The sequence below is a fragment of the Drosophila santomea genome, chromosome 3R (genome assembly GCF_016746245.2).
Source record: "Drosophila santomea strain STO CAGO 1482 chromosome 3R, Prin_Dsan_1.1, whole genome shotgun sequence".
In the NCBI taxonomy this organism is placed as follows: Eukaryota; Metazoa; Arthropoda; class Insecta; order Diptera; family Drosophilidae; genus Drosophila; species Drosophila santomea.
This window is the reverse complement of record NC_053019.2, coordinates 6,081,580-6,107,889: the sequence shown is the minus strand read 5'-3', so window position 1 is coordinate 6,107,889 and position 26,310 is coordinate 6,081,580. Positions and strand designations below refer to the sequence as shown.

At 43.4% G+C, this 26,310-nt stretch overlaps 9 protein-coding genes across 38 annotated transcripts in view; 1 reads left to right on the top strand and 8 right to left on the bottom strand.

Moving 5' to 3' along the window:
* Window positions 1-1,718: 1,718 nt before the first annotated feature.
* Window positions 1,719-4,505, bottom strand: LOC120451968 (muscle-specific homeobox protein tinman). Its single transcript, XM_039635994.1, has 3 exons — window positions 4,318-4,505; window positions 2,743-3,365; window positions 1,719-2,315 (listed from the first exon to the last, which is right to left on the bottom strand). Exons 1-3 carry the CDS (start codon window positions 4,500-4,502, stop codon window positions 1,852-1,854), a joined length of 1,272 nt encoding a protein of 423 aa, XP_039491928.1. The 5' UTR covers window positions 4,503-4,505; the 3' UTR covers window positions 1,719-1,851.
* Window positions 4,506-6,645: 2,140 nt separating this feature from the next.
* The window catches only part of LOC120454001 (modifier of mdg4-like), a 28,101-nt gene continuing 8,436 nt past the window's right edge, over window positions 6,646-26,310 (top strand). For 14 of the 27 annotated variants that reach the window (XM_039638983.1, XM_044006411.1, XM_039638985.1 and 11 more), the window contains exons 1-4: window positions 6,646-6,780; window positions 7,038-7,295; window positions 7,375-7,514; window positions 8,198-9,056. In XM_039638983.1, coding sequence (XP_039494917.1) covers window positions 7,082-7,295; window positions 7,375-7,514; window positions 8,198-9,056 — 1,213 coding nt within the window. In that variant the 5' untranslated portion in view covers window positions 6,646-6,780; window positions 7,038-7,081. Of the gene's footprint in view, window positions 6,781-7,037; window positions 7,296-7,374; window positions 7,515-8,197; window positions 9,057-10,913; window positions 11,873-11,969; window positions 12,741-12,832; window positions 13,108-13,413; window positions 13,925-19,112; window positions 19,392-19,460; window positions 19,630-19,728; window positions 20,125-20,223; window positions 21,187-21,280; window positions 21,949-25,117; window positions 25,470-25,568; window positions 25,862-25,950; window positions 26,151-26,310 lie in introns of those variants that run through there. The other 13 variants (XR_005616580.1, XM_044006409.1, XM_039638975.1 and 10 more) reach the window with 13 other exon arrangements.
* LOC120454004 lies at window positions 14,231-15,663 on the bottom strand. Its single transcript, XM_039638993.2, has 2 exons — window positions 14,755-15,663; window positions 14,231-14,623 (listed from the first exon to the last, which is right to left on the bottom strand). The coding sequence occupies exon 1, from the start codon at window positions 15,661-15,663 to the stop codon at window positions 15,208-15,210; it is 456 nt and encodes a 151-aa protein (XP_039494927.1). The 3' UTR covers window positions 14,231-14,623; window positions 14,755-15,207.
* Window positions 15,781-16,611, bottom strand: LOC120454009. 2 transcript variants are annotated; one of them, XM_039638997.1, is made up of 2 exons: window positions 16,470-16,611; window positions 15,781-16,162 (listed from the first exon to the last, which is right to left on the bottom strand). In XM_039638997.1, the coding sequence occupies exons 1-2, from the start codon at window positions 16,474-16,476 to the stop codon at window positions 15,852-15,854; spliced, it is 318 nt and encodes a 105-aa protein (XP_039494931.1). In that variant the 5' UTR covers window positions 16,477-16,611; the 3' UTR covers window positions 15,781-15,851. The 2 variants fall into 2 exon arrangements, with proteins under 2 accessions (XP_039494931.1, XP_039494932.1); XM_039638998.1 differs by lacking the exon at window positions 16,470-16,611 and adding an exon at window positions 16,431-16,447.
* LOC120453372 lies at window positions 16,480-16,809 on the bottom strand (the record flags this gene model as incomplete). The annotated part of the gene is made up of 1 exon (XM_039638046.2): window positions 16,480-16,809. A coding segment is annotated over one exon (330 nt), but the record flags the coding sequence as incomplete, so codon positions are not given.
* LOC120454010 lies at window positions 16,670-17,930 on the bottom strand. 2 transcript variants are annotated; one of them, XM_039639001.1, is made up of 4 exons: window positions 17,871-17,930; window positions 17,683-17,757; window positions 16,966-17,201; window positions 16,670-16,805 (listed from the first exon to the last, which is right to left on the bottom strand). In XM_039639001.1, the coding sequence occupies exons 2-3, from the start codon at window positions 17,696-17,698 to the stop codon at window positions 16,969-16,971; spliced, it is 249 nt and encodes an 82-aa protein (XP_039494935.1). In that variant the 5' UTR covers window positions 17,699-17,757; window positions 17,871-17,930; the 3' UTR covers window positions 16,670-16,805; window positions 16,966-16,968. The 2 variants fall into 2 exon arrangements, with proteins under 2 accessions (XP_039494935.1, XP_039494934.1); XM_039639000.1 differs by lacking the exons at window positions 17,683-17,757; window positions 17,871-17,930 and adding an exon at window positions 17,427-17,561.
* On the bottom strand, window positions 17,910-18,968 carry LOC120454005. Of its 2 annotated transcripts, none has more exons than XM_039638994.2 (2): window positions 18,260-18,582; window positions 17,910-18,205 (listed from the first exon to the last, which is right to left on the bottom strand). In XM_039638994.2, the coding sequence occupies exons 1-2, from the start codon at window positions 18,342-18,344 to the stop codon at window positions 17,910-17,912; spliced, it is 381 nt and encodes a 126-aa protein (XP_039494928.1). In that variant the 5' UTR covers window positions 18,345-18,582. The 2 variants fall into 2 exon arrangements, 1 of the variants encoding a protein (XP_039494928.1); XR_005616583.2 differs by having other exon boundaries at window positions 18,067-18,205; window positions 18,532-18,968.
* LOC120454008 lies at window positions 22,024-22,731 on the bottom strand. The gene is made up of 2 exons (XM_039638996.2): window positions 22,545-22,731; window positions 22,024-22,487 (listed from the first exon to the last, which is right to left on the bottom strand). Exons 1-2 carry the CDS (start codon window positions 22,723-22,725, stop codon window positions 22,327-22,329), a joined length of 342 nt encoding a protein of 113 aa, XP_039494930.1. The 5' UTR covers window positions 22,726-22,731; the 3' UTR covers window positions 22,024-22,326.
* On the bottom strand, window positions 22,859-23,837 carry LOC120453356 (modifier of mdg4; the record flags this gene model as incomplete). The annotated part of the gene is made up of 2 exons (XM_039638029.2): window positions 22,859-23,535; window positions 23,603-23,837. Coding segments are annotated over 2 exons (708 nt in total), but the record flags the coding sequence as incomplete, so codon positions are not given.

The window sequence follows — 26,310 nt, the reverse complement described above, 5'->3', positions numbered from 1 at the left end:
TCATATTCCGCCTTCGCGACGGGGCGTGGCTGGTCAGTGTGGTCCATTAGGTCGTGTTTAGTGCCACTTGACATGCATTATCCTCCGCCTGCGAGGGCGTTTTGTTGGTAGCCCCACGGACTCCTCCTTGGGACGCTGGGAGTTTAGAGAAATAGCGACCTTCAGGAGAAGAAGTATCGCCAGCCAAGGTAATTTCCTTACAAATATTGCATATATAGAAAAGATTTAGCTTTAGAATAGGGCTTTTCTAACCAATTAATACATTTTTAACCCACATTAATTGCTTCGAGCTATGTTTACATATTGTTAGTGCTTGAGAGCCGTTTCTGTCTCAACTCTAGTAAACAAGGAGTAACGCTACAGTCGAGTTCCTTGGCTGTCCGATACACTCTAATCATTGAGATATTTATACGGACAGACTAACGGACAAAAGCCAGTTCGACTACGCAAGTCATATTGATCTGGAATACATATAGCTAAGAAGGGTCGGAAACGCTTCCTTCGACATTTTGCATTTATGTTAACCATTCTTATGGTTGCTCGTTAGTTTTCAGTGAAATTTCTGAGTTAGGAGAGCGAAATTTATAAGAAGTTTGCAAACTAAAACTATAATCCCAGCTATACTCCAGATGATCAGTATCGTTATAGTTTGGAAGATATTTTCATTGAGCGCAGTTGAGCTAATCCGTGCTCCCCGTGATTGACACTTAACCCAAGGCAACAAAATCTGAGTATTCAGCCGACGGCTAACCCCAGAAGCTCCGGCTGTCAGAAATGAGGAAACTCAAACGGAAAGTGTGATCAGCTGCACTTGTTGGTCTGTGGCCGCAACCCCCCGTTCACCCGATGACCCCTGGCATATGTTTGTGGAGTAATTGATATGCCACTGCCACAACACCACCGACACCACCGACACCACCGACACCAGTTATCCAGCACCAGAGTCAGCCCCCAATGAAATATTAGCCTTTGCCCCGATGGCTGTCATAAAATGCCCTGCTTCTCATATCTGAAGGAGGGTATCTGTATCTGGGGAGGCAGGAAAACATTTTACAGTTGCATTGCTGCCACTTAAACGTTTCATAAATGCAACCTTTGTAATGTCTGCCGCCAACGCACTTCCCCCGTTCCCCTTTCCCAGGAATCCCTGCGAAAAGCAGAAAAGGGAAAACAATTCCATTTTCACTAAAGCGGAAATTGTGGTGTTTTCATTCGCCTTCGAATTGGTTTTTCATAAAACTGATCGCCCGCTCCGATAAAATTGATTTATGCGGCGATCGGCGGCAATTATACGCAGATGCGGTGCCTAATGGATCGGTGCCCGATCGAAAGCTGTTCATGAAGATATAAATACGAGTGCGGCAGAACAAGGAGTCATGGGATTCCGTGGTGCAAGTTTGCATGACAGCCAAGCTGAAATTCTGATTGATCCTCCACTAAAATCAGTTGTATTGAGCTGACTTGCAAGATACAGAAGGATACAAACCGAAAATTGTTCAATATGTAATAAATTCCATTAAAGTATTCCCTGATCAAAAGTCGAAATATATTCCTAATTTCTAATCCAAGAATCACTTTAATATAATGTAACATTACTTGTTAATCAGAGAAATGTCAACCATCTCCTTATCCTGACATTTTATTGCCAACTTACAAATCTAATCAGAAAGTCCTCCCATCTAAAATGAAATATATTTCCTGAAATGTTGGTCTTACGCTTTATTTATTGTCCAATATATACATAAAACAAAGTACTAGAGCTATGAGGCGTTTTCCTTACACTACAACTTGTATTCTGCTTGAAACTGCAATAAATTAGAGACTCGAATCCATCGTCCTGCGAGGTGCCCACTACATGTGCTGGATCTGCTGCTGCTGTGCATGATGCTGCTGCTGCTGCTGGGATTGCTGCATGGTTGGGGGCCACATCACGTGGTTGGGAATCGTTGGGATCGGCGGGGGCAGAGATGTGGGCGAGTGGAGTGGATCGGACTTCAACTTCAGGTGCTTGGCTATGCCCTCGCAGTCGATGTCGCCACGCTTTGATTTGTAGCGGCGATTCTGGAACCAAATCTTCACCTGGGTGGCCGACAGGTTGAGCTTTTGGGCGATTATCTCGCGTTCCGCACCCGTCAGATACTTTTTCAGCCGAAAGCGACATTCCAGCTCCAGTACCTGTGCCTGGGAGAACAGCACCCGAGGCTTTCGCTTCATCCTTGGCTTCGAGGAACCACTGTTGCTCCCTGGGTTGCTGTTCCCACTGATGCTGTTTTTTCGCAACTCGGAACGCGAGGAGGTCACCTGGCTGTTATCCTCTGGAAGATGAGAAATGTCGAATATTTAGTGTGTTAGATAATGTTCAAGCGATGGTTTACTTTACGATCCATTGGCATAGGGCTTTATAAAAAAAATGTCATTAAAGTGATCAATCTCATAACATTATAGTGCTGCGTTTTAAAACTTTTCTATTTACTTGACGTTTTTATTTTCGAAATGGAACAATTATTGGGCATTGTAACATTCGCTGTATGTATGGGTTTGCCTTAACTTTTTCGTAATTTTTAATTACCATCAACTTTAAAAGACTCTTATGTTTAAAAGAGGTGTGCAACACATTTTATAAACCCACAGCTTCTTCCATTCTATTCCCCAAATCTCGCTAGTTGATAACTTATTTCCGCCAATCCACTTTTCGTAGACCCACCCCTCTCCTTTGGGTAATTGTGCCCTGCAGATACTCACTCTTTTTGCCGCCTTCATCTGCACTGTAGATGCTCCTCAGGGAGGACGAGTTGCTAGCGGTCTCCATGAGCCGCTGCGTCAGGGGATTGCCGCACAGCTTCTGCGTCGGAGCTTGCAGGCTGTCCACCTCGGCGGAGCTGTTGAGGTCCAGGGTGGGCGAGGGCGTCACGTAGGGCGTGGGTATGTACTCGCTTTTGATGCCCACCGCCGAGGGCGTGGCTCCGCCGTACACTTCTCCGGATCCGGCGTAGTTGTAGTTGTAGGAGGCGGGAGTCTGGTAGGCCGTGGCCGAGGCCGAGGCCGTGGCTCCGGCGTAGAACTGCGAAGCGGACATGTTGTAGGCCGAGGCCGAGTGCTGGAAGCTCTGGTGGGGATGTCCGTGGTGGTGCTGGAACATGTGGGCGGGCATTCCGTAGTCCTGGTATCCGCCGTACAGCTGGTGCGGCGGGGGTGGCAAGAGCGGCGATAGGGACGACGACGTGGTGGTGCCATCGTCCAAGTGCTGGTGATGCAGTTGCTGCTGCGGGATCGGCAGCTCGGATTGCTGATGCTGCTGATGGTTGAGGTACTGGTGGGGATGCTGGTACTCGCCGGCGCCGAAAATCGCCGAGGCAGTCACCGCGCTGCGGGAAAGCAGGATAAAGGAAAAGCGCAAGGTTAGAAACGGGCAGCACACATATATGGCCGCCATGTGTTGCATCTCGCCGGACACAGCAGCTCCCCGGGCCGAGGACTTTTGCCCACTTCCTGCTGGCGCGACAGGATCCATGGTGACATGGTGACATCATTTCATGGCTCATCAGGCAATTAAGGACGCCCCTGCGCGGTTGTCCACACATGCGAATCACACATGTTGGCCAGCCCAGAAGGGATCGGGCGAAGCAGCGATCGTCCTGACTCCCGACTGCCTGCCTCGGACCTTGTTGTTCTTATTGTTAACACTGTGTCTCCCAGTCTTTGTCTTTGGCCTCTTGAACAAACAACGATGATTTGTCAAAGCCTCGAACCTGGATCCTCGAACCTCGAGCTCGACGCTCAGCTCAGTCCCAGATCCTATTTGCAATTCATGCTTTCTATGTGTTTTCATAGGATTTCTTCTGCTGCGTCTCGGCGGAAGGTTATCAAAATATTATCTTTCTTTGGAAAATTGGTAGAAATTAATTTTCCTATGGAGCCCTATTAAATAAAAATATATAAAGGCGATTGGGAAGGGCAGGGGCGCTGTCTTCGAGAAGAAGTCACTGACAGGTAGAAGTGGTGGAAATAGCCATACATACCAGTTGATATGTAAAAAATGGATTAACTAACAGTTGGTCAGGGGTTAAAGACTGTCAGAACTGCACACTTAACTATAAAAACTGATTTTAGGAAATCATACTTTCAATGAACGAGTAGCTAGTGTATAATAGTATTTTTGTTTGGGTACTCTGATACGATTCTGCTCAGTAGAACATGCTGATTGATAACACATAGAGTCTTTGGGACTACAGTACTCTCCCCGTTGTATTCTGATCTATAGGCTTATAATTGCCGTTGGCCCTTTATGTATAATTGCTTCTAAACTGGCAATCTTACCCATCGAGATGTCCGTAGGAGCCTTCGTAGGCCTCCGTTTGATTGACCATGTTCAGGATATCCTTGACCGAAAAGGGAGTGGTATTCAGGGCATCCGCGTTTGTCAGGCTCCCCGGACTGGGCGACTGATTGTAGTGATCGTAATAGCCACCGGATTGAGCCTGCTGCTGGTGGTGCTGCAACATCCTCGCAATCACTTGGCCACTTGAAAAACACTTCGGTTTATATTAGTCCAACAATTTGCTTTGGCCAATTCGCACTTGAACTTGCGACACTTGAATGGGTATCTCGCTAGTCAGCTAGTCGGGTAGACGGGCAATCGGAAAATCGGGCGCACACCCCACGCAACCGTTAGCGCAACTGTAAGTGAGTCACAACCCCGTAGTCCGCTAGTCCGCTAGTTCGCAAATCCGCAAGTCCGCAATTCCGTAAACCGTAAACCGTAACGCGTGAGCCGTAAAGCGCCGTTCCGATGCGCACTCGACCGTGTCTGCAATTTGTCAGCTCGACTTTGGTACTGAACGCGTACTACTTTCACCCCAGACCGCCACATACCGATGTGTTCATGTGTGCGTGTCAGTGTGTGCACAGTGCGCACACGAGCAAAATGGCCGCCATGGAGCCAATCACAGCACAGCATCGGAATGCGGCATCTCGCTCTTCGCTTGCTTACGAGTATGATTGTGCTATTCCTGTTATCCCTGAATTTATTCATTATAATTAATATATCGCTCGCCACAAGGGCAAATGTCGAAATTAACAGATACCTAACCAAATAATTAAATCCATTCGTTAATTCAATAATCAAATGGATGTTAGAGGCGTATATATGTATATGCTATCCAGACTATACGTGAACTCTGCTCATCACTCATATGCAAGTATGAATGTATCTTTGCACAATCGAACACATTGTACCTGACTATCAGATTCAATATCCGACTCCTACAACTGCGCTGCCTGATCCCCGTTCTTATTGGTTGTTTGTTCGCAGCCACTTTATGCAGATTTGGTTTCGCTACTTGAGCTTAAGTATCCGTATTTATTATCTCAAAGTCCTTAAGTTTTATAGTCCCCATGTATTTACGTTTGTCCGCGCGTTTTGTGTATACAGCGGTTGTCAAGTGGCGCTCAAGTGTAGATTTTCGCACACTTGATTTTAAGAGTGTACTAAGCTAACAAATAATATAATCGTGGGGAATATGTTTGCTTTTAATGTTACGCTCTCATACATTCTTGTAATTTCACTTAAAACTGTTATGATATAATAAGAATGATCAACATGGATAAATGTACTATAGTCGTCCGTCTACCAGCAATAATACAGCAGTATTTTAATAAAATCTGTCTTTTTATGGTTAGTTTAACATCAGGTTGAAACTATTTTTGATTTTAACTGACTTTTTTCAATTTTTTTCAATTAGCTATTGACTTTTAGTCGGTGTGTACCAATTTTAGTATTGTAGAGTAGTTTTTTAAACAGTTCGATATAAGAAACGTTAGTTCTACTGCTTAGGATACAAATTTGATAAAACGGGAGATAAATTCCCTACGGCTATAGCCTCTGATCCTGATATATGTATATGCCGAGATAAAAATATTATGTTAAAAAAAACACTACATCCTCGTTGATTTCTCAAAAACGGCTCTTACGATTTCTATTTACTTAAAAAACTGTGCAGCCGATTAATTTCCTAAATTTTAATATAAAAATCCGTAAAATTTAACGTTTAAAAGTCATTAGGCCATAACAAGTTCGAGACTTAGCATATTGTTCTTAAGAAGATACATAATTCATAAACTTTCCCCTCTTTCTTTACTTACAAGCCCAAGCTTATATACCCTCAGAATATTTATTTATTAAAATATTTTTTTTTAAGAATATCTCGACTGGTTCATGATATAGTCGGTTGGTTTTAATTTGATCAAAATCCAATGGCAGATACATGATATAGTGGTGCCTTTTCGATCAAATGAATTCGAAAATTTGACAAATTTTTTCCGGATAAGGTTTTTTTTTATTGAAGCGTTCCAATTGAGTAAATGTAAGTTAGCTTAGCACACCTACAACATTTGTAAAATATTTGTTCATACGTAAGTAGTTTTCTCCAAGCCGTGAACATTTGTAAAACATTTTTTCATATGGAAGTAGTTATCTCTAAGTCGTGAATTCGACTATAGCGATTATATATTATTCTCGAATGAAATTTTTAAAAAAAAAAAAATATCATAACTCATCAACTATTAATACTCATAAAAATTATAACGATATCAATATTTTGAGCTATCGATACATTGATACTTTTATACTGTGCCATCGCCAGTAATCTTGCCGCCTGGTAACACTTTTAATTTTCACGTCGAAGAAATCGGACGCGTTCTGCGCGTCGCCCGCGCGAGAATAAAATAATTTCAATTCTTGCTTTAGATAGTTATTTTATTGGAAAAATATTTAATCAAGAGGTGAGTAACAGTGTTTCAAGTGAATATACACAGCAGTTTGCAGTCAATCAGTAAAATAATGCAATTTTACATACGTACGCACACAAACACACGCACACAGACGCGTGAAATTTCCCAGTTTTTTTTTTGTCTGCGGTGCATTTTATTTTGTATGTGATATTGCCATTTTTCGGCACTCTTTCCTGGCTGTTGTAAACAACGTTGTAGTTAGTTGCAACATTGATTATTAATCGCGCATTGCACTTTTTCGCCTGCAGCCAGCAAACGCATAGATACAGAAAAGTATTGATTTTCGTCCAAGATGGCGGACGACGAGCAATTCAGCTTGTGCTGGAACAACTTCAATACGAATTTGTCGGCCGGCTTTCACGAGTCGCTATGCCGCGGCGACCTGGTGGACGTCTCCCTGGCCGCCGAGGGCCAAATAGTGAAGGCCCACCGATTGGTGTTATCCGTCTGCTCGCCCTTCTTCCGCAAGATGTTCACTCAGATGCCGTCGAACACCCACGCTATCGGTGAGTTTGCCCCTCTGATATCTAACTCTATGTGATGGCGGCCTTTTCTGACCCTTCACTCTCTTCGCATTTCTTGCAGTATTCCTGAACAACGTCAGCCACTCGGCGCTAAAGGACCTCATCCAATTCATGTACTGCGGCGAGGTCAACGTGAAGCAGGACGCCCTGCCCGCGTTTATAAGCACCGCGGAATCGCTGCAAATCAAGGGGCTAACTGATGTAAGTATATGTGTGCTTATATGTGACATACTGGGATACTGGTAAATCGAATCGGGGGAACAGCAAAGCCAAACAACAACAACGCAACCAGCACATCGCCGTTCGCGCCCAATACATACACACGCGCTGGCGTCTGTATAAGAGCATGGTTTGACTGTACCGAGAAATTTCTCGCAAACGAAATGCCAAGAGGCACGCGTGCCAGATAGAGACAACTGTATTGGCTATGCGCCCAGCATTTGTCCCGCTCTGACTCGCACGGCAGCGGCCAATTGAGTGGTTGTTTTTGTTTCGCAGCGAATTCGATACCAAAGCATAAACATTAATTTGTAGCAGATATAAAAAAGTAACTATTGCTATTCAAGTCTTTTGGCGATTTCCTTTTTACTTCCATTAACACTTTAAATGGTATATACTTTTTATGTTCCCGACTAAAATGAATGTATTTGCTATATTTGTTTTATAATTAATATTAGTGCAGCTGTACTAAATGAAAAGGGGAATTAGAACTAGAAAATGTATTTATTTGTCCAATCAATTAATTATTAAAAATATTTAAAAGAAGTCATTTGCTAAGAAGCTTCAACAGATTTCTAGTTAGTTAGGAGAAATGTATGTATATTTGATCAATTTTGAATTCTCGGAATATTTCCATTAAAAAAATATGCAATAATTTTTTATAGAACGATCCTGCGCCTCAGCCGCCGCAGGAATCTAGCCCGCCGCCAGCAGCACCTCATGTACAACAACAGCAAATACCGGCTCAGCGTGTGCAGCGCCAGCAGCCGCGCGCCTCCGCCCGCTATAAGATCGAGACCGTGGACGACGGCCTGGGCGACGACAACAAGGGCACCACCCAGATCGTCATCCAGACCACGGCCGCACCCCAAGCCACCATTGTACAACAGCCGCAGCAACAGCAGGCGGCGCAGCAGATCCAAACGCAGGCGCTGCAGACGGGAACCACGACGACGGCAACGCTGGTGTCGACAAACAAACGCTCCGCCCAGCGCTCCTCACTGACGTCCGCCTCCTCGAGCGCCGGCGTGAAGCGCTCTAAGACAAGCACCTCCGCAAATGTGATGGACCCTCTCGACTCGACCACGGAAACTGGAACCACGACTACTACCCAACTGGTGCCGCAACAGATCACCGTACAAACCTCTGTGGTTTCTGCGGCAGAAACAAAGCTCCATCAGCAATCGCCGCAGCAGGTTCGTCAACAGCAGGAGGAAGCCGAATACATTGATCTCCCCATGGAATTGCCCACTAAATCTGAACCTGACTACTCTGAGGACCATGGCGATGCCGCCGGTGATGGAGAGGGCACCTATGTGGAGGACGATACCTACGGAGACATGCGCTACGACGACAGTTACTTCACGGAGAACGAGGATGCGGGCAACCAGACTGCGGCAAATACGAGCGGTGGCGGAGTTACGGCGACCACTTCCAAGGCAGTGGTTAAGCAACAATCCCAGAACTACAGTGAATCATCGTTTGTCGACACCAGCGCGGATCAGGGCAACACAGAGGCTCAAGGTTGGTTGAATTTCCCAGCATACATGGCCAAAGGCCAATAGATATAAGAAGTATTCAAAGGTCATGGAGTCCGCTTGCGAAATGCAAACACGTTAAAAAAATTCCTTATTCAAGGGTCACATTTTCATTTTAACTTTGATCACATTCCAAACCTATTAGCTTCGCAAACGGATCATGTCCTTTTAAAGTCGGGTAAAGTGCGCTTAATTTTGTTTTAAACAAAGTTCAGCTATACTTCACCGACTCGTAGTAAATAAGCAGCTTACCAGCCTGTGTTCTATTTGAAATCGAAAAAGAGCACTAGGCAGATCTTTGCTGTCCTAAGCATATTTGCTAAATGCTGGACGCAGATCGCGCGTTTTTACATTCATTCAGTTAAAAGGTAAGTAGAGTGCTGACATTTTACTAACCTGCTAGGACGTATCCGATGTCATACCATGAAGCTGAACCCGTGAAAAGCTGCAACTACTCAAGGTAATACCAGCACACTTAAACCACCTTCCCATATATTTTTCCAAATTTTTCAGATATTTGCAATTTGAAATTGAAGTAAGCTATCTTACATGATCAGAGGGTTATTATTTGAGCATGCGCACTTCTGTTTCAATAATGATGCTCTGGTGATGCTATGGTTACTGGGGTTCGTTGTTATGGTAGTTATCCCAATTGTACCTAAAGATGTTGTCTGGATTTGTTCAAGCAACGTAAAAGCTTGCTGATGCAAATCCAGCAACGGCATTCATTGCCGAGTCTTCAAAGTTTATTCGTACATATAATTTGTTCTCAATCTCCATCGATTCAAAATTAATAGTGGACAAGTTAAATAGAAAAAGGGCTGCTAAGCGTACTCGTATCTGTAGACATCCATTTTTATTTGTTCGTTTGTGGGCTGCTCATGAGTGTTTCATGAAGTAACGGAAATCATAATCGTTCATATTTCATTTAGTGGAGAAATGTATTGGACTGCCTGCTATTTTTGTTTTGTTGAATTTCTGTATACTAGATATTTCTATGAACAAATTTAAGTAATGCCAAGTTCCCATAATTGTCTGGCGATTTCAAACTTTCTTTTGGGTAGATCGGATTTATTTTACTAATTTAATCGTTCATAAGCGAGAAAGAACAAGTTGCGGTAATTTAACTTTTGTGTGCAAACTCCTGATAGTAATATGTTCCTAAATAATTGCTGAGTTTTTGTATTATAGTATAGAGAAATAAAGAATAAAATTTGATATGTAGCGTTGCCATTTGCGGGAGATTGAGGGCGGCGTTGCCACTTACGGAAACCCTTATTGCATGTGCATCCCTGGCTCTTCAGTAAAGTGGCAACGCCGTGCAAAATCATAAAATAATGCAAGGAATTTTGTTTTCTTATTTGATTGCATGCGTTTTGCAAGGCATATTTGTCCACAAATTAATTATTTCCTGCTTGTGGCAGCGTGCGTGGTGTGGTGTTCGCTAAATAAGTGGTGGGGTTGGTAACTGGCAATGTCTCTGTGTTCTTCTGATAATCTGTGATAATGCTCATTAAAAACTCAAGCGATGCTAATTCGGAAGGAAATGCTACCGTAAGTTGTAAAGTGCAATGCCGCTGCAATTTGGTAAGTGTTATACCACAGTAACGCCGCGTTCTTTAGTTCACTGAGTGCAAATAAACTGCTTAAAGCCAAAGTATAAACTAAAGTTGTTTTATTCCGCCGATCCTAACTTAGCACTTAAGCCATATACATACATATGTACGATTGTTTACTAGAATAGGTACTAGACATTGGCTCTACTCATATATTATGCCCACTAAACCAACTTCACCGCCTTCTTGTCGCCCCTTTGCTTTTGGTTTCCCTCGGGCTCTTGCAGATACGGAGATCAGTTTCATTCGCAGCCAGAAGAAGAACGCCCAGCTAGTGTTCCGGAACTACATCTATAACAAGAAGCTCACCCAGGCCAATGGACAAACGACCTGGCGCTGTGCGGATGTGCTTAAGCTCCGCTGCAAGGCGGTGGTCATCACCCGCGACGGCCACTTCATCGACGCCCGGCGGCAGCACAATCACGAGTCCCACGCGTCGAGGATTGGCCAGCGACAACTGTATAAGGTGGAGCAGGAACTGGAGGAGTACATCGAGATCTGCACGTCGAACCCCAAGATCTCACAGTACCTGGGCAGCAGTAACATCATTGTGACCGCCAAAGACGGCAAGGACTGCAAATTGTTTCTGCCGGCAGCCGAGGCCACAGAGATCGAGATGCAGGCCCTTGTAGACGCCGCTGAGGAGGAGATGGATGCGGAGGAGCAGTTTGCCGCGGAGCGAGACCGTGGACGGCAACGGGTGGGCAGGTGGCGGACAGAGGAAGCCAAGCATCGATCCCTGCTGAAGGCAGACCACCCCTAAGAATTATCAGCCAGCACCTAAGCTAATTATTCGTCTCGAACTTCGGAAGGCGTCGATTTCTCTTGGGAGTTTTTAAACAACTAAAGTCAATCAGTTGGATGGTCTTTGTAAGGATAAGAAAAGCTATAGCTGGCATCGTGTTGGCTTATTCTTTATAAATAACGCGCAATCGACATTCTAGGTTACCAAGGAAACCAAAGGCCTGCCAGTTCCCTAATAAATTAATTATACATTTTTATCACATTTTATACATCTTAATGACAAAATATAACTTAGTCAAGCAACCATTCACAATTCCACATGGCTCGAGGCCATTTTGTCCAAAGAAATCGACTCGACTCCTCGAAAATAGTTTAAGAAACATTTCTGACTTCTGTAAACGTATTTCATATATAGCTCCTAATAAACTGAGACCAAAACAAAGTATGGTGCTCATTGTGGACTGGATTGCCCCATTGTTATTAACTTGATATCTCTAATATTGACTACTTGACTAACCCTACAAACTTCTTCTTTTCAGATGATGAGCTAGTTTTCATAGAGAGTCCCTGGTCGACACCGTGCCTGGTGTTAAATGGATACATGTACAACTGCCACAGCCGCAAGAGCAACAAACAGTATTGGCGCTGCCATAACTACTCAAAAAAAGTGCACGAAATGCGCTGTCGATCTCGCTGCGTCCTGGAAAACGGACGCCTTAAGAGTGTAACCGGTGGACTTCATAACCACCAGCCGCACACGGAGAAGATTGACAAGATCATTCAGAGAAACAAAATGGCAGCGGTCAGCACCGGAAGAAAGCTCTCCAGAACGCACAGCTTCACACAGCTGCAGCTTCAGGACCAGAAGCAGGAGTTTATTGATGAACACCAGTTGACTACCGATGCGGCCACATTGCAACTGACAGATCAAGATCTGATGCACGCCTCCATGATGCTTATGCACGAATAGTTTGCCCATCGGTCAACTCTATTCAACTGGTCCTGGCAGTGCAATGTAGTTACTAAGTAACAGCTATAGAAAGTACATATCTAGGGAGTGGACTATGTACACTTATTTCGGTATTTTCATCCCAGTTACCCGGATGTGCATTTTGAATTATCGCAAACTAATGAATCGAGTATAATTTGAAGTACAATGAATGAGATTGTGAATATAGCTGTAAGCCCCTAAATTTCGATTAGCCAATGAAGGTGATTTTAAGTACATATATTCTTTGCAAACCCAATTGCACCATTCCCTTGACGGCTATGTGCTCATGTGAAATAAAGATCTGAACTCATGAAAGTAACCGTGCCTCGTTCTGATCTGATTAGGAGGCGAAGTATTGAAGAATATGCGTAGTTCCCGTCTTCATTGACTAATTCAATCCTTTTCTTTCAGTTCTTACCTACGACGATAGAGGAAAACTAGTCCATGAGGGATTCACTTTCAGCTGTTACTCTAGGAATGCCGAGAAATATGTCGCCTTCTGGCGATGCTCCATGTACAAAAAGTTAAACTGCACTGCGGCGCTGACCACCCACATAAAGTCAATAAAATCAACCCGAGGATTTCACAATCACAAGCCACCAGAACGGCTAAAGACATTTGTCCCCAGAGTGGTCGATTGCCTATCTCACCCTTATAAAAAGGATTGTTAGATCTTAAGATCTAAATGAGATCTACAAAATTAGTTCAATATATTATTTTAATCTGAACGATTTCTATATTTCAATTTAAATGTGACATTAGTTCAGTTAGGAAAACATACGGTTTAAATGTGTAAAATTAAATTGTAACTTTGTATAAATTTCCCAATTTGTATATTTCATTTGCCTAATTTCACTTTAAGTATAATTTATAAATGAACAAATAACTGTACAAATTAGTGAAGACCAAAAACTAACTTTTATTCGTATACCCCTTATATTTGAAATAAAATCATTACCATTTTATACATATTTCCTCCTCTTATTTTACAGGTTTGATATCTAAAGCTGTACAAAAAGTGCGGCTGGTGCGGGATGAAAAAATACTAAGCACAGTCATAAAACTGGAGCCCGCTGGAAGGCTAAACCTGAAAAATCCGGACAACATAATCCGCACATCGTCCAACCAGCACCACTTTGTGCATGTGGGATTGCCCCGTATGAAGGGGAAATGCGTGAATTGCCTCAAAAAGAACAGGACGGGTCTGAGGAGGATCAACACACTGTGCAACACATGTCCTGGAAGCAACTGGATGTGTGAGCCCTGCTTCGAGGAACTTCACTCTTCAAAGAATTGAGTAAAGGAGATTTTACCCACAAAATGCGATCGACTGAGACAAGGTGTAAGTTCAAATTTAATGGCCCAGATTGAAAAGAACCTTTATTATTTTGATTATGCCAATTCGGCTTTGGTTGTCCCAAATCGAAAATTTTACTTTCATTTTGTATTTTACAGTAGGAAACATAAGCATGAAAAATAAAATGTTTTATTGGTAAACTAAAATCTTGGTGCCCTCGTTATGCTGAATTATTTTATTAAATTTTGATCATGTAAATTATTATTCCTTGCATATTTCGAGATAGGAAGATCATAAAGGCGTTCTTGTAAATTAAGAATGCCAAATCAAACTTTGAGCATGGACAATGGAGAGGAATAAGGTTACATTCATCAGATTATCCCCCAACCCAAGGCATTTTCGCTACAGTGAATTGGCTGGCAGCGCCTTAGAATGTTTGTTTATGGCGGTTCAATGATGATTAGAAGACCATATGGTTTCCAGTCAAGCGATTTTAAGGGAAGCTTTAAGTGTTCAGTATCAGTACAATCAATGACTTCCAATTTAATCTATACCTATTTTTAAATTGACTGATAAAGATTTGCATAGTAAGGGAAAACCTCCCTGTTTGAAGTTGGCTATAGTCAGTCACACTCCCAATCACTTTCTGGATCTCAAACTTTGACGAATTCGACCGCGGTCCTTCTTCTGCGGTGGAAGGTCGTGATTGTGGGACGCATGCAGTACTTCCAGGCGGTTGTTTTTTGTGGTGCGGATGCGAGCACGGCACTTTGTGGTGGAGCGGGTGGCACAGATCCACTTGGTGCCGCGGCCATTCTCCATAAACTTTACGTAACTATGACCGTTGTAGTTGAGTTTCACAGACTCGCGCTGACCCTTGGTGAAGTAGAACTGGGGAACGTCACCTTAAAAGATAATAAATATGTGACCCGATGCTTTAGTAAATAGTTATTTCGCTAGAAGTAGTTATCTCAAGAGGGATGTGAAGAAGGTTCGAAGGTTCTACAACGATTCAATTGCATTGTTTGGGGCTTACTTTTATTAAATGTACACATAATAAATTGTTTATAAGCTGAATCATAAGTGCTAGCTTGTCCGTCTCCTAAAACGCAGTTTTGTATTATTAATTATGGAAGTAAGCTAAGTCAATTTTGTTTAAATAAAGGCATAACAGAAGGAACAGAATGTAATCTAGAAGTGTCAAAAATGTCATTAGAAATCATGACGCATTTATAAAATTTGACAAATAAAGGGAGGAAACCTTGGAATATGTTTCTTCACACTTAGTAAAATGGTTTAAATATATGTTCTTAAATTATAATAAAAATGTTAATATTGGCTAGTAGTTGTATTTAGCCTTTTTAAATTCATCAAAACTGTCTGGCTTTTGGGTTTCGACGTGGCAAGTTCAAAAATGAAAACTCTAAGCATGAGTTTTGATAAAGAAGGAAAATGACCCTGCGATATTTCTTCAGAAAAAAAGCAATCTTCACTTCCTGCGGCTGACCACTCGCGTGGCTCCCACAATGCCCGTGACATCCGCTACGATTTCTTCGTATTTCAGGTGCATCCCCAACTCGCTGACATCGATTGTGGCTGGGGATTCGTCGTCCAGTATTGCTCCAGCAATTGCATCGCTGGTCATCTGGATCTCTTGTTGTTGCTGGGTTGGCTGTTGCGGCTGCGGATGCCTCGGGGTTGTAGCAACCACCTTGGCAATCGTCTCCACCGGTGGAACGCGGCGCACTCGCTTCTTTCGGCGCACAATCTCCTCGTGCGTGTGAAATCGGTTAAGCGGACAGACAACATCGTTGATGGTAAAGACACGGGACCGACACTTTTGGTTCCACCATTGGTTGCAGCGCCAGAAGCGCTTCTCCTCTCCCGAAGACAGTTTTAAGGTCTTCTCGAAGATGAATGGCTGTCCACCGTAAATCAGTTGCATTCTTCCCCGGGAAGTTGCCGAGTAGATCGCCACGCTGCTTTCTGTGGATGGAGAGTGTACAATTGTGATTAGTAACTAGTCAACTGCTGGGCTATTCGCTATAAATACAGATTCATAGTCAGTGCAAGTCATTTCGCCAAATCATGGCTCTTTTATATTTCTCTCATCTTAAAATATAATTATTCTGATTATAGGTGACGCTTTTTCGGAGGATGATTGTGCTCCGGCTGGGTCAGATATACTTTATAGCGCCCGTTCCTGAGCTTCTTGGTTGAAAACCGAGCTTTGCATGCAGGATTTCCATTGCGACGGCTACGACAGTGCCAGTAAGTCGTGGCTTCGTGATTGTTGCTCTTAGAGTAGGCATACTTTTTAAACATCAGCTTTATGGTCTTCCGCTGACTTCGGATGACTCGAATGTTGGGGATAAAGTCCATCTGTTTACCGTCCGCATCAAATATGGCCTCCACTGGGAGATGGCGCAATGTCCAAAGATGTCCTGTAAAAGAAACGGTCTAGAATTAGTTATGAAAACCGAAGTAAAGTGCAACAATAAAACAACTTAAAGAAATATGTCTAATATAAATAAATAAATTTACTTAAATGTTTTTAAAGTACTTTTAAAGTATTTTTTTTAATACATTTTAATACTAAAATTCGTTCGAGAAAAATATCCTTTGGTTTGGATATGTAATTGAGGCTGGCACATTAGGTTCAAAACTAGCTTTTGGCAGTGATACTCATGCATAACTCATAAAACTGTTCACCAAAGAGTTATTTCATTTGCAGATCATGCTAATCCTAACCAGTCATGCTCTACATTTTGATCGATCGTGTGTTAACGCAGAGTGGATTCCTCTCGAGGCACAGTTTCTGGTCATCTACGCGTGTGTCAATTTTCTGCGTGGTGTACATTGTGGGGTGTGTATGCAGGTTGCTGGTCACGTGAATAATATCCCCTCCACCGGTGATGCGAGTAACCAGGCGTGCCCGGCACTTGGCCTTGTGGTACATTGAGCACTTCCAGTCCCGACTCTTTTGTCCCTCCCTCAGCTTTTCATTGGGTGTGTATGTGTTTCCTTCGTGGTAAACAAGATCGGTTCCTCGGTTGGAGCGCACATACTGGGCTAGCTTTGAGTTATCTGCAAAAGATTTTCGAATTTAGTTAGATCCCGGTCAGTCTTTCAATTTATTTGTGAGGATGTAAGGTTATTATGGTTATTTTGTTGGTAGTGGTAGTGAAAAGCAGTCAAACATTTTTTAACGGAAACATCATGTTTATTCCTCTAGACAGCTTGGTACCTGCTACTTCTTAGAGCTACGTCCGCTCACCGCATCCTTACGGCTGTGATTGTGGCCCTCATGCCTCATCCGCACTTTGTTCGTGTCCCTATTTATTATGGCCCGTGCCCGGCAGTTGCTGCGAAAGTTGGCGCACTTCAAATAGGTGCGACGCAGATTTGTAGTGCCGATCACGAAGCGGTAGCCATCGATTATCGTAAATCCGTTCTGTCGGCAAACAATACGGTGCCGAAAATCTGTTGAAAGATTTGCATCGTAAGTCATAAATTGTATGGATATTAACTACAATATAAAATTAGCATAAGTTCACGGGTAACATGCTGGTAAGTATTATTTAAGCGATTCGGATATGTGAAAGTCCTAAACCAAATGAACAGTGCTTCCATTTCACCAAAATGTAACAATTTGACACCGATGAGAATACATTTATAATTAATACATTTACATTTAGTGTAACTAACAATTTTGCAAATCCTGGTTAGAAAGCTGCATGCTTTGCTGGAAGTCGCCTGGAACATGGTTACTTGCTGTTGCGATTCCCGTGGCGCTTTCGACAGCGCTTGTGTGGCTTAAAGGAATCCGCTGGGTGATTGTGGCGACGGTGGCTCAGCTTGATGCCGTTGACACTTTCCCGATTTGTGACGCACCTCGCCGGGCAGCGGAGCACGCTGTTGCTGTTCTTGGAACACACCCAGTTGATGCTATTTCGGTACTTACGTTCCACGGAGTACATGTGCCCCTGGAAGATGAGGTTCTTCCCACCGCGGCGATTGGGCACCAGTTTGTAGCATGCTGCAAGAATTGAAAAGGATTAGTCAGAAGACCTCCTCAGTTGCGCAAGAACACTACACACTATCCACAACGACAGGAGAGGCGGAAGATATAAACTTGTTCAATGTAAGCACCTTTATTAGACTAATGAGATGGCACAGGTAGTTCGTAACTTAGGGATGGTTGTGGAGCCCGCGCAGTGCCGAGATCCGATTGGATTTGGTCACCACGCGGGCGGAGCACTTGATGTACTTGCAGCGCAGTTTGACGCACTCCCAGTAGCAGACATCCTTGATCCGGCGATTGAGGGTGAAGGGTTTCCCGTCGATGGTCAGCAGGTTGTTACCGCGGCTGCTTCTGGTGAAGCTCACCTCCAGGTGGTCAAAGTTCTGCTTGCGTGAGCCACCGGGAGTCTTCTTTTTCCTTGCCACCAGGAGCGGCAGGTGCACCTTGTAGTCATCTTCCTGTTCTGCAAGACACAAGTTGGAATGGGAGGAACGGGTATTGATTAGAGCGCTCTGACTGATTGATTGCCCAAGATGATCCGCCAAGTAATATATGCCTGCTCCTACACTGTAGTTTCTATACTTTATTAACATTGCGCGCATTGCGTCGCTTTGAAATCTCGTTTTAACATTTGTACACAATTGCTTGAAATTCGAGGCGTCGTTGGCATTTATTCATCTTCATTACTCGGCATGGGCTCCCTTCTTAGGGAAGCGGGCTTTTCATGCACAGCTGGGTCTGCACCAACACAATTCACTTTTTCCGGGCCATTACAAATTTTAATTTCACCTTTTGTTTAGTAAATTAACAACCATTTTCAGAATTCACTTTATTTTTTCACAACTGTAGGCGACATTTTTATAGAGTTGCCAGATCAAGCGTTTGCACTCAGGGCTGCAATGTTTGGGAGTACAGTAGCTACAGGAATAAGCAAAAATACTGAACAAATTTATGAACAAATGAAAAAAGGAAACCTCTTTATGAACATATGAAGGGGTACGTGGGCCTTGTGAGTTCTATTTATTTAGCCTTTGGCTTACCGAGGACTCACTGTGCGTCGAATGCAGCCCTGGCCTGGTTGCTGCCATTTCCTTGTCTTTCTGTGACTCGCGTGGACTTAATTTTGATAAATAATTTGTGTTTTATTATGTGAAATTGGGCAATGAATGTGTTAGATAATGGGAAAACTGCTTTGGATCCTTGCACTCCAGAATTGCTCTGAAAGTGTATGTGACTGTTTCTTAATCAAAATGAAATAAAGGCTCCGTATAACGAAAACCGCATTATCCGTGTTTTATTTTGTTTACGTTTTCTTTTGACCTCACAAGACAAAGTGTTGTAATCGGTTTTGCACCCATGTGCCGTTCCAGATGGCCCAAAAAAGGACATCGCCATCCCGAAGCCCACGGAGCATCCAAGGAAACCAGCAACAGATAGCGTGCAGAAGTTCCCTAAAGATGCTGATGCTATCCCTTTATTCGATGGCAGTCGGGTCTTTGTGTCCAAGGTGGCGCTTGCTAAGGCATATATCCCCATGCCGATGATATATACGTGCCGGGTAATGGATCTGGTGATTGGTAAAGATAAGCTGGTGCGCATCGCCCATCACGAGGAGGGCGCGGACGAGGACCTGCTCCTAGACATCATAAGTACATAATGGAGGCTACGTCCCTTGCACGAAGAGTATTACTAACCTGTGTTTTATCCCATCTTTCCAGCCCATGTGTGCAAAGTTTTTGCCTTGCGCGGCAACCAGCTGACCCCATCCGCAGTACAGGAGTTTATTGACCACAAGCTGTCTACGCTTAAACTTATGGCAGTCAAGGAGGGGAACTAGTTTAAATTGATATTTGCATTCGTAAACCGAAATAAATGCCTGTAATAGAACTTCCCCCTAAACCTTTTGTGCAGTAGCTAGTGGTCTCACCTAGAGCTCCCAAAATAACCCCAACTAATGTCTGTGAACCGCCTTTATCCCCTTTCCAGGTGTCATCCAGTCGCTAAAGGCGCTCTTCGATGGCAAAACCACCAGCGCCAGCATCCATTACACCACGACTCAGCGAGGCAGGGTAATGCTGGTCTACGAAGGCTACCGGTATGTCGTGAATCGCCAAAGTCTGAAGAACGTCTTCTGGCGGTGCTCACGCTACGTGAAACACAGCTGCCGAGCCACCTTGGTGACCTCCAAAGTGCAAGATGTCACCCTGCGCATCGCTGGCGCTCCGCACACTCATGGTCCGGAAGTCAACTCGATGGATCTCACGACTGACATGCTGGACGAATTCCCGGAGCTGCAGTAGGCTCTGAACGACCAGCAGTTAATATAATTTACTCATAGATTTCAGCTCTACCTTAACCTAAATAAATTTAATGAAATGTGCACACATTATGTAGTTCTGCGTGTTCTCGTTCTGTGCCTACTATAGTTAGCTGCTAGCCTACTGAAATCCCAGCTAATCTGTTTATATTTTCATTTTGCAGTTAAGATCAAAATGGAGCCTTCACCGACGCCTGGACAGTCAACGGATGCTGCTGTGGCCGCCTTGGCTGTCACCTATTTAAGCGACGAGGAATCGTTCCGAAAACCCTTTACCCTGCCCAAGATATTGGACGGTAAGTTCTACAAGAACATCCAGCCGAACCAGAAGACGCCAGGAGCTATCCAGGCCACCTGCACAACATGTCACGGACTAATCTCCGGCACCACCAAGTCCACGGGGAACTTTCTCAGCCATATCAAGAGGCGGCACAAGGAGCTGCTGCCCCTGTGTCAACTTTACTGCCAGGCTAAGGCCAACGGCACTGTGCCTGCGGTTAAAAATTCACCACCCAACCCTAATCCTGTGGTCACCTCGGCGACGTCCATTCCTGCGATGGAGATGATGACCCAAGTCTCGCAGATGCCTCCGACAACATACGCCACAGCTCCCACCCACCTCGGCATGCCGGTGACGGTACCTGTGCCCGTCTCCATGTCATTGGCGATGCCCCTCTCCCTGCCCCACGTGCAGACGCCGCAGATGATGGCACTGATGCAACAGCACCAGGCCCACGGTGCCGTCTTTATCAGCAAAGATTACTAGCCCCGTCGGGTGAGGGCTCACTAAATTCTGTGGTTTAAATAATCTGTTGAACTAATGTCGATGTAGAGTGTACCTAAGGTGAGCGATTTTTAGTGGGCAAGGAGTTTGCAGAATTTTAAGGACATAATATACCTTGTTTGTATAACGTAGTAGGAATAATGACCGGTGTCATATGGTTTTAACTTCCGAAATATTGAATAACATCACGGATGAATTGGAAGCTACTAGAAAGTCCTTAAAATATTCCAAAGATTGCATACTGCAAATCGACCCACCTAAACCTAAGCTAAGTGCAAAATTTTATAGGTCCTGATTAGCTTAAGCAATTTATAAACCCAAATAAAGATAATAGAAACATTTATTCTACTATACTGTTTTAGCTATTTATTCTAGCTACACAATAGATTTCTGCACATTATCAAGACAATTTTCTGACTTAATGTTTTTTGTTTCAGATCGCAGGCGTTATTCAAAAAAGCTGTTGCATTTTGACGGGCCTGCGGAGTTTAATCTTGCTGCTCATAGACGGCCGAGGCTAATCATTGCTAATGAGCACTTTATCGTCCACCGCATTTTGGGCAAGGACAACCTAATCGGATCGTGGCGCTGTATGTATCATCACAAGGGTTGCAAGGCCCGAGCCTCCACATTCATGGTGGACTCCGAGGTGAAATACCGCAGCACGTGTTCATCGCACAACCATAAAAATGTCAGGGCTAAGCTAGAAAATCTAAAAATGCCTTGGGTCACTACAGATTAGGACTAAACGTAGTCCTGTTCTCAATATCAAGAACATTCCAACTCTAGCAATGCATAGGTTATATACAAGGCTTCCTAATTTATCGTAAATATTTACCAGCTACACGAGAAAATTGTAAGATGTTAGAAATACACCAAAATTAGCATATAGTTTATATGGATTTCTCGAAAAAGCCAGACAGTTTCTAAATTAAAACATAATAACTTAAGGCAAAGTGAAATATCAAAGTAGTCGTGCATAGCTCAACTCTAAATTAGATTTCAGCACGGACCCACGAAAATGGATTGATTTGTAAATCTTGCAAAAAAAATGGGATAAGATCTCGCGCACAAAATAAACACAAACTATTTACTACGGATTTAACCACTTTGAAAGATTGTCTAATTAGAGATTCAGCCAGGAATCTCACGTATGACGAGATCATATAATTGCATTTCGTTTAGATGTTTATCTGATTTTATTAAAAGTTCATATTTTGTACGGAACACAAGCCATTGTTTAAGTCAGTGCCGTGGTCAGAAGCGTCTAGGCAATGAGAACAGAATAAATAATATGACCCGGGACTTTAAGAATTACAAAAATGATATTTTGAGATCCCAGATGAACAGGCTACTTACCCATTCTAACTAGGCTCGGGACACTCAGTCTAAATCAATGATATACTTTCAAGAACAATAGTAGAATACATTATCTTAGCCCTAACAGAACTCGGACGTTGGGTTGGGTATGTCTAGGAACCGGTTAAATCTTGGGCAGCTGGTCTGGGTTGCCCTCGGTATCCATTTTCCAGGAACCCTGGATTTTATCAGCGGCTGTGAGGGAACTCAGCTTCTTGTGGATTAGCATCCCAGCGGCCTTAGCCGCCTCAATACGCTTGTTGTCGCCCATATGATTGTGCACATCTGAATATGTAAATAAGTCATTATGTGGTATAAGGCCTTTGCTTGCACTTTACGAACCATTGGTAACATAGAGATCATCTCCGATGGTCTTTAATCGGCTGCGGCATTTAACCGATCGGTTTTGAACGCACTCCCAGTACAGGATATTATTGCTTTTGCCGAAAAACTTGAGATTGGAGCGGTATACAAAGTTGTTAATGGTCAAAAGAGTGCCGCCCTTGCGGCTGATCAGGAACATCTGTGGACCACAGTTGCGGACGTGTTGTGTAACTGAAAGGCAGAAAAAGTGTGTTACTTATCATTTAAAAAGGGTTTTGAGTACAGTTACGTATTAAGTTAGAGCTTACTAGCTAGTGAAATGTTTTAAGGTCTGATTTATTGACTTCGTTTTATTACGAAAAACTTAATTATTTTGAATTATTATGGGTATTTAAAACCCGATTGAATATAGAAAGTATAAAGTCAAGCTCTTAGGCAGATCTGATATTGTACTGTTGGGCTTTTTGAGCCTTCTTGATCATAGTTAAGTTAATATAGTAAAAAGTATAATTTGAAGTTCTAAGGCATATTCTGTGTCACTTCTTCTTGTTCTGCAGTGCCTTTTGAAGTCGTCGCTTGATTTTTTCACGGAAATCATTGGGGTCCACTTCTTCCTCCTTGGCGGGAGTCTTCTCCGGTTCGTCCAATTCAATCTCGTCGATCTCCTGAATCTCGAACTCCTCAAAATCTTCATCCTCCTTGTCGCCGGCATCCTCGAGCTTGGTGGTGTTTTTGATCAGCAGCTCCACCTTGGTGTCCTTGCTGGGCGACAGCGAGGATATGACACCCGATTCGCCCGGCATGAACTGGGAGGGCAGGCAGCTTTTGTCGCTGGCCTGCATAAAGTGAACGTGCTCGCCCTCGTAAGGAAAGACCCTTTTTTGGTCGCATACCACCCGCACCTTGCACTCCTCTCCGTGCTCACGGTAGCAGCACTGAAACACGGAGTAGTCCGCTTTGCGGAATGAGAACTTGAACAGGTGGCCATTGAAGATTAGCTTGACACCGCCTGCGAATGGAGCGTGGAAATAGCTTTGTTATCTGTGAGCAGGATTCTAGCCAGGATTCGGACTCACCTTTCGTTGTGGAGGCGTACACTGCAGGTTCGCTTGCCTCCTCATTCAGGGTCGCCGCCTGTAATTTTTCCAGGAGCTTTGGCTTGGGCGTCTGATCCTCAACCTTGGTTTTCGGTCTGCCGCGTTTACGTGGTGGAATCTTAGTTGCAGATGAGGATGTGGCGGCTGTCAATTGGAGAATCAAACGCAACAGGTTAAAACATCTGTGTAAGATTGGGCTTTTCGGGCGAAAAAATTAAAATAAAACAACTGAGAAGGGTCTTTAGCTGGTTCATGTGTATTTTATTGGTTTTCAAGCTGGGGGTAATGTACAAATATATAGAATAAAATTTTTAATGCACGAAAAACACGGTTTAAAGAAGAAGAGCACTGTACTTTAGAGCTGGGATAAGTTCTTACTATGTTATCGATGGTTGGCACCTGACAGTATCGTTTAGTGATTTACTATTTGGCTAGTGCAGTTGAATAAATCACCTGTATTTATTTATTCGTCAGTCAAAGAGTTTAGCTGAAAAAACGTGAAAGGGATCCCTTTAAATATGAAAGGTTATTCTTACAATAGTAGCGTTAGAGCGTTAGATAAATGCCTGGATATCATCGATTATAAGGCTGTAAGCTAACATTAAAATATTTTCTTAACAGCCTTAACTTAGCATTGTTTATATCTGAAAAGTTCTGTTAGATAAAATATAAAGAAACCCCTCTGAAAGAATGAAAAAATAGCAAGAATATCAGTGAAATAAAATAAAAACATTGGTAAGCTACTTGTACATCAAATATCTGAAAAAAAAAATCCGTTATGATTTAAATACAGTTAACAGCCGATAACCGATTGCTTCCGCTAACAGCACTGATTCTGCTGCTTTTGACACGCCATTTTTGTTGTAGTTGTTATTTTTTCGCCGTGTTGTGTTCGCTCCGTTTTTGTTTTTTGACAAACAAATTGCTCTTTTAGAGTTAGTAAACGGTGAACGGGATTAAGTGTGGCTAAGTGCAGCATGGTAATAAATGTCCGGAGATGGTGGACTGTGAATTGTCCTGCAAAAATGCAGCGAGTGAGTGATTGTGTGGTTGTATGCGCGTCTGTGTGTGCAGCGATTGTCATCTTTGTTGTTGTTGGTGTCTCAAAAAGGAATACCTTCAAAAAAAAGTGCCAAATGGATGTTTATATATGAATATAAGGTGAACTAGTAACTTGGGGAAGCAATGTGGTTTTTCTCCGCTGTCCAGGTGAGTCCCCAGGTGAGCCCACCTTGCTGCTATGGAACCTTCCTTGTCCACAAAAAGGATCTGTAGCGAAATACTAGAATAGTAAACTATAAATCGACTTGTAAGTAGCTACAAACTCCCACAAGTGATATAAATAAGCGGGTATAAATAGAGTGTATCGGGAATTGCCTGCAATAAATAGTTTACTCATCACCCCAAACTTCCATGTGTTTTTCTGTGGGCTATACATTTAATTTTCAAGCCACCCGGGTAATAAAGCCAGTTTCCTTGGTTCCTCCATTACAGGTCAGTTCATCGGGGATATTCCGCGTGGCCAGTGGATCGATAAACATGAGTATTTCTTCCTGAAAAACCAGAAACAGGGCTTTAACCTGGTATTCAATGGATACATGTACAAGAAGGAGGCCAGTTTCCGGGCCACGGTCAATTGGATCTGTTCCGACGGAAACGGCAAGCGTCTAAACGAGAACAAGTGCTCCGCGAGGGCCATAACCAAGTTCGATGGAGGGATCAAGCTGGGGAAGAATGCCCACAACCATCCGCCTCGGTTTTTGGGTGGCAAGGTGCCCGCTAAACTAATGCCCAAGGATGCCTTTTATCCGCAATATTAAATGAATTTACACAAACCCGAAGCAATGTAATTTTCACATAAAAATATACACACTTGCATCCGATAGCTACATTAAGTACTCATGTGCCAACCGTCATTTCATCATCGTACCTTCATCTTCTCCAGCAAAAGACCAGAACAAGGGCGTCCGCTTGAAACGCACCGCCCAGGGCGAATTCCTGATGGTCGGCGGGAAATCCTACAAGAAAACCCGCGCCATGCAGTACCGAACCTACTTCCATTGCTTGACCAGGAACTGCCCGTCCTACTATGTCCTCGTGGAGCTGAGCCGACGACCCCGACTCACCAGGCATCATGAGCACGCCCAGCACTGTCTGCAGTGCTTGTAGGATGTAGGATGTGTATGTAGTCATAGGCCGAACCCACGATGTACAATATACCGAAATCCATTAAAGCAATCCCAAGTGTTTTATTACCTCTTTTCAACTAAAATGTCCCTAATCCAATCAGCACGCATTACTAACGCGGAAAACTCTTCTTGTTGTAGCCAAATTCGACTACCAGATCAGCGTGGATGTGGGCGAGGCCACCATGCAGTTGGCCAACGCCTCGTCCGCTGGAGTGGTCAACAGCAACTCCCCCTTCTTCATTGTCAGCAAGTACGGCACCAAGCAGATCATGCTCAAGCAGCACACCTTTAATCGTCACATCTGCCGGGACGACGTCACGTATTGGCGCTGCAGCCAGGTAAGTGTATGATGTGAGATATACATTCGTAAAATACGTTTCAGGCGTTCTAGTATTTTGGTTTAAATTCTTCTATATAATGCCTAAAACAGAAAAGTATAGAGATAATTACTAGAGAAAAAACTATGTAGTTACTAGTTAGTCGCGATGAACATTAGTG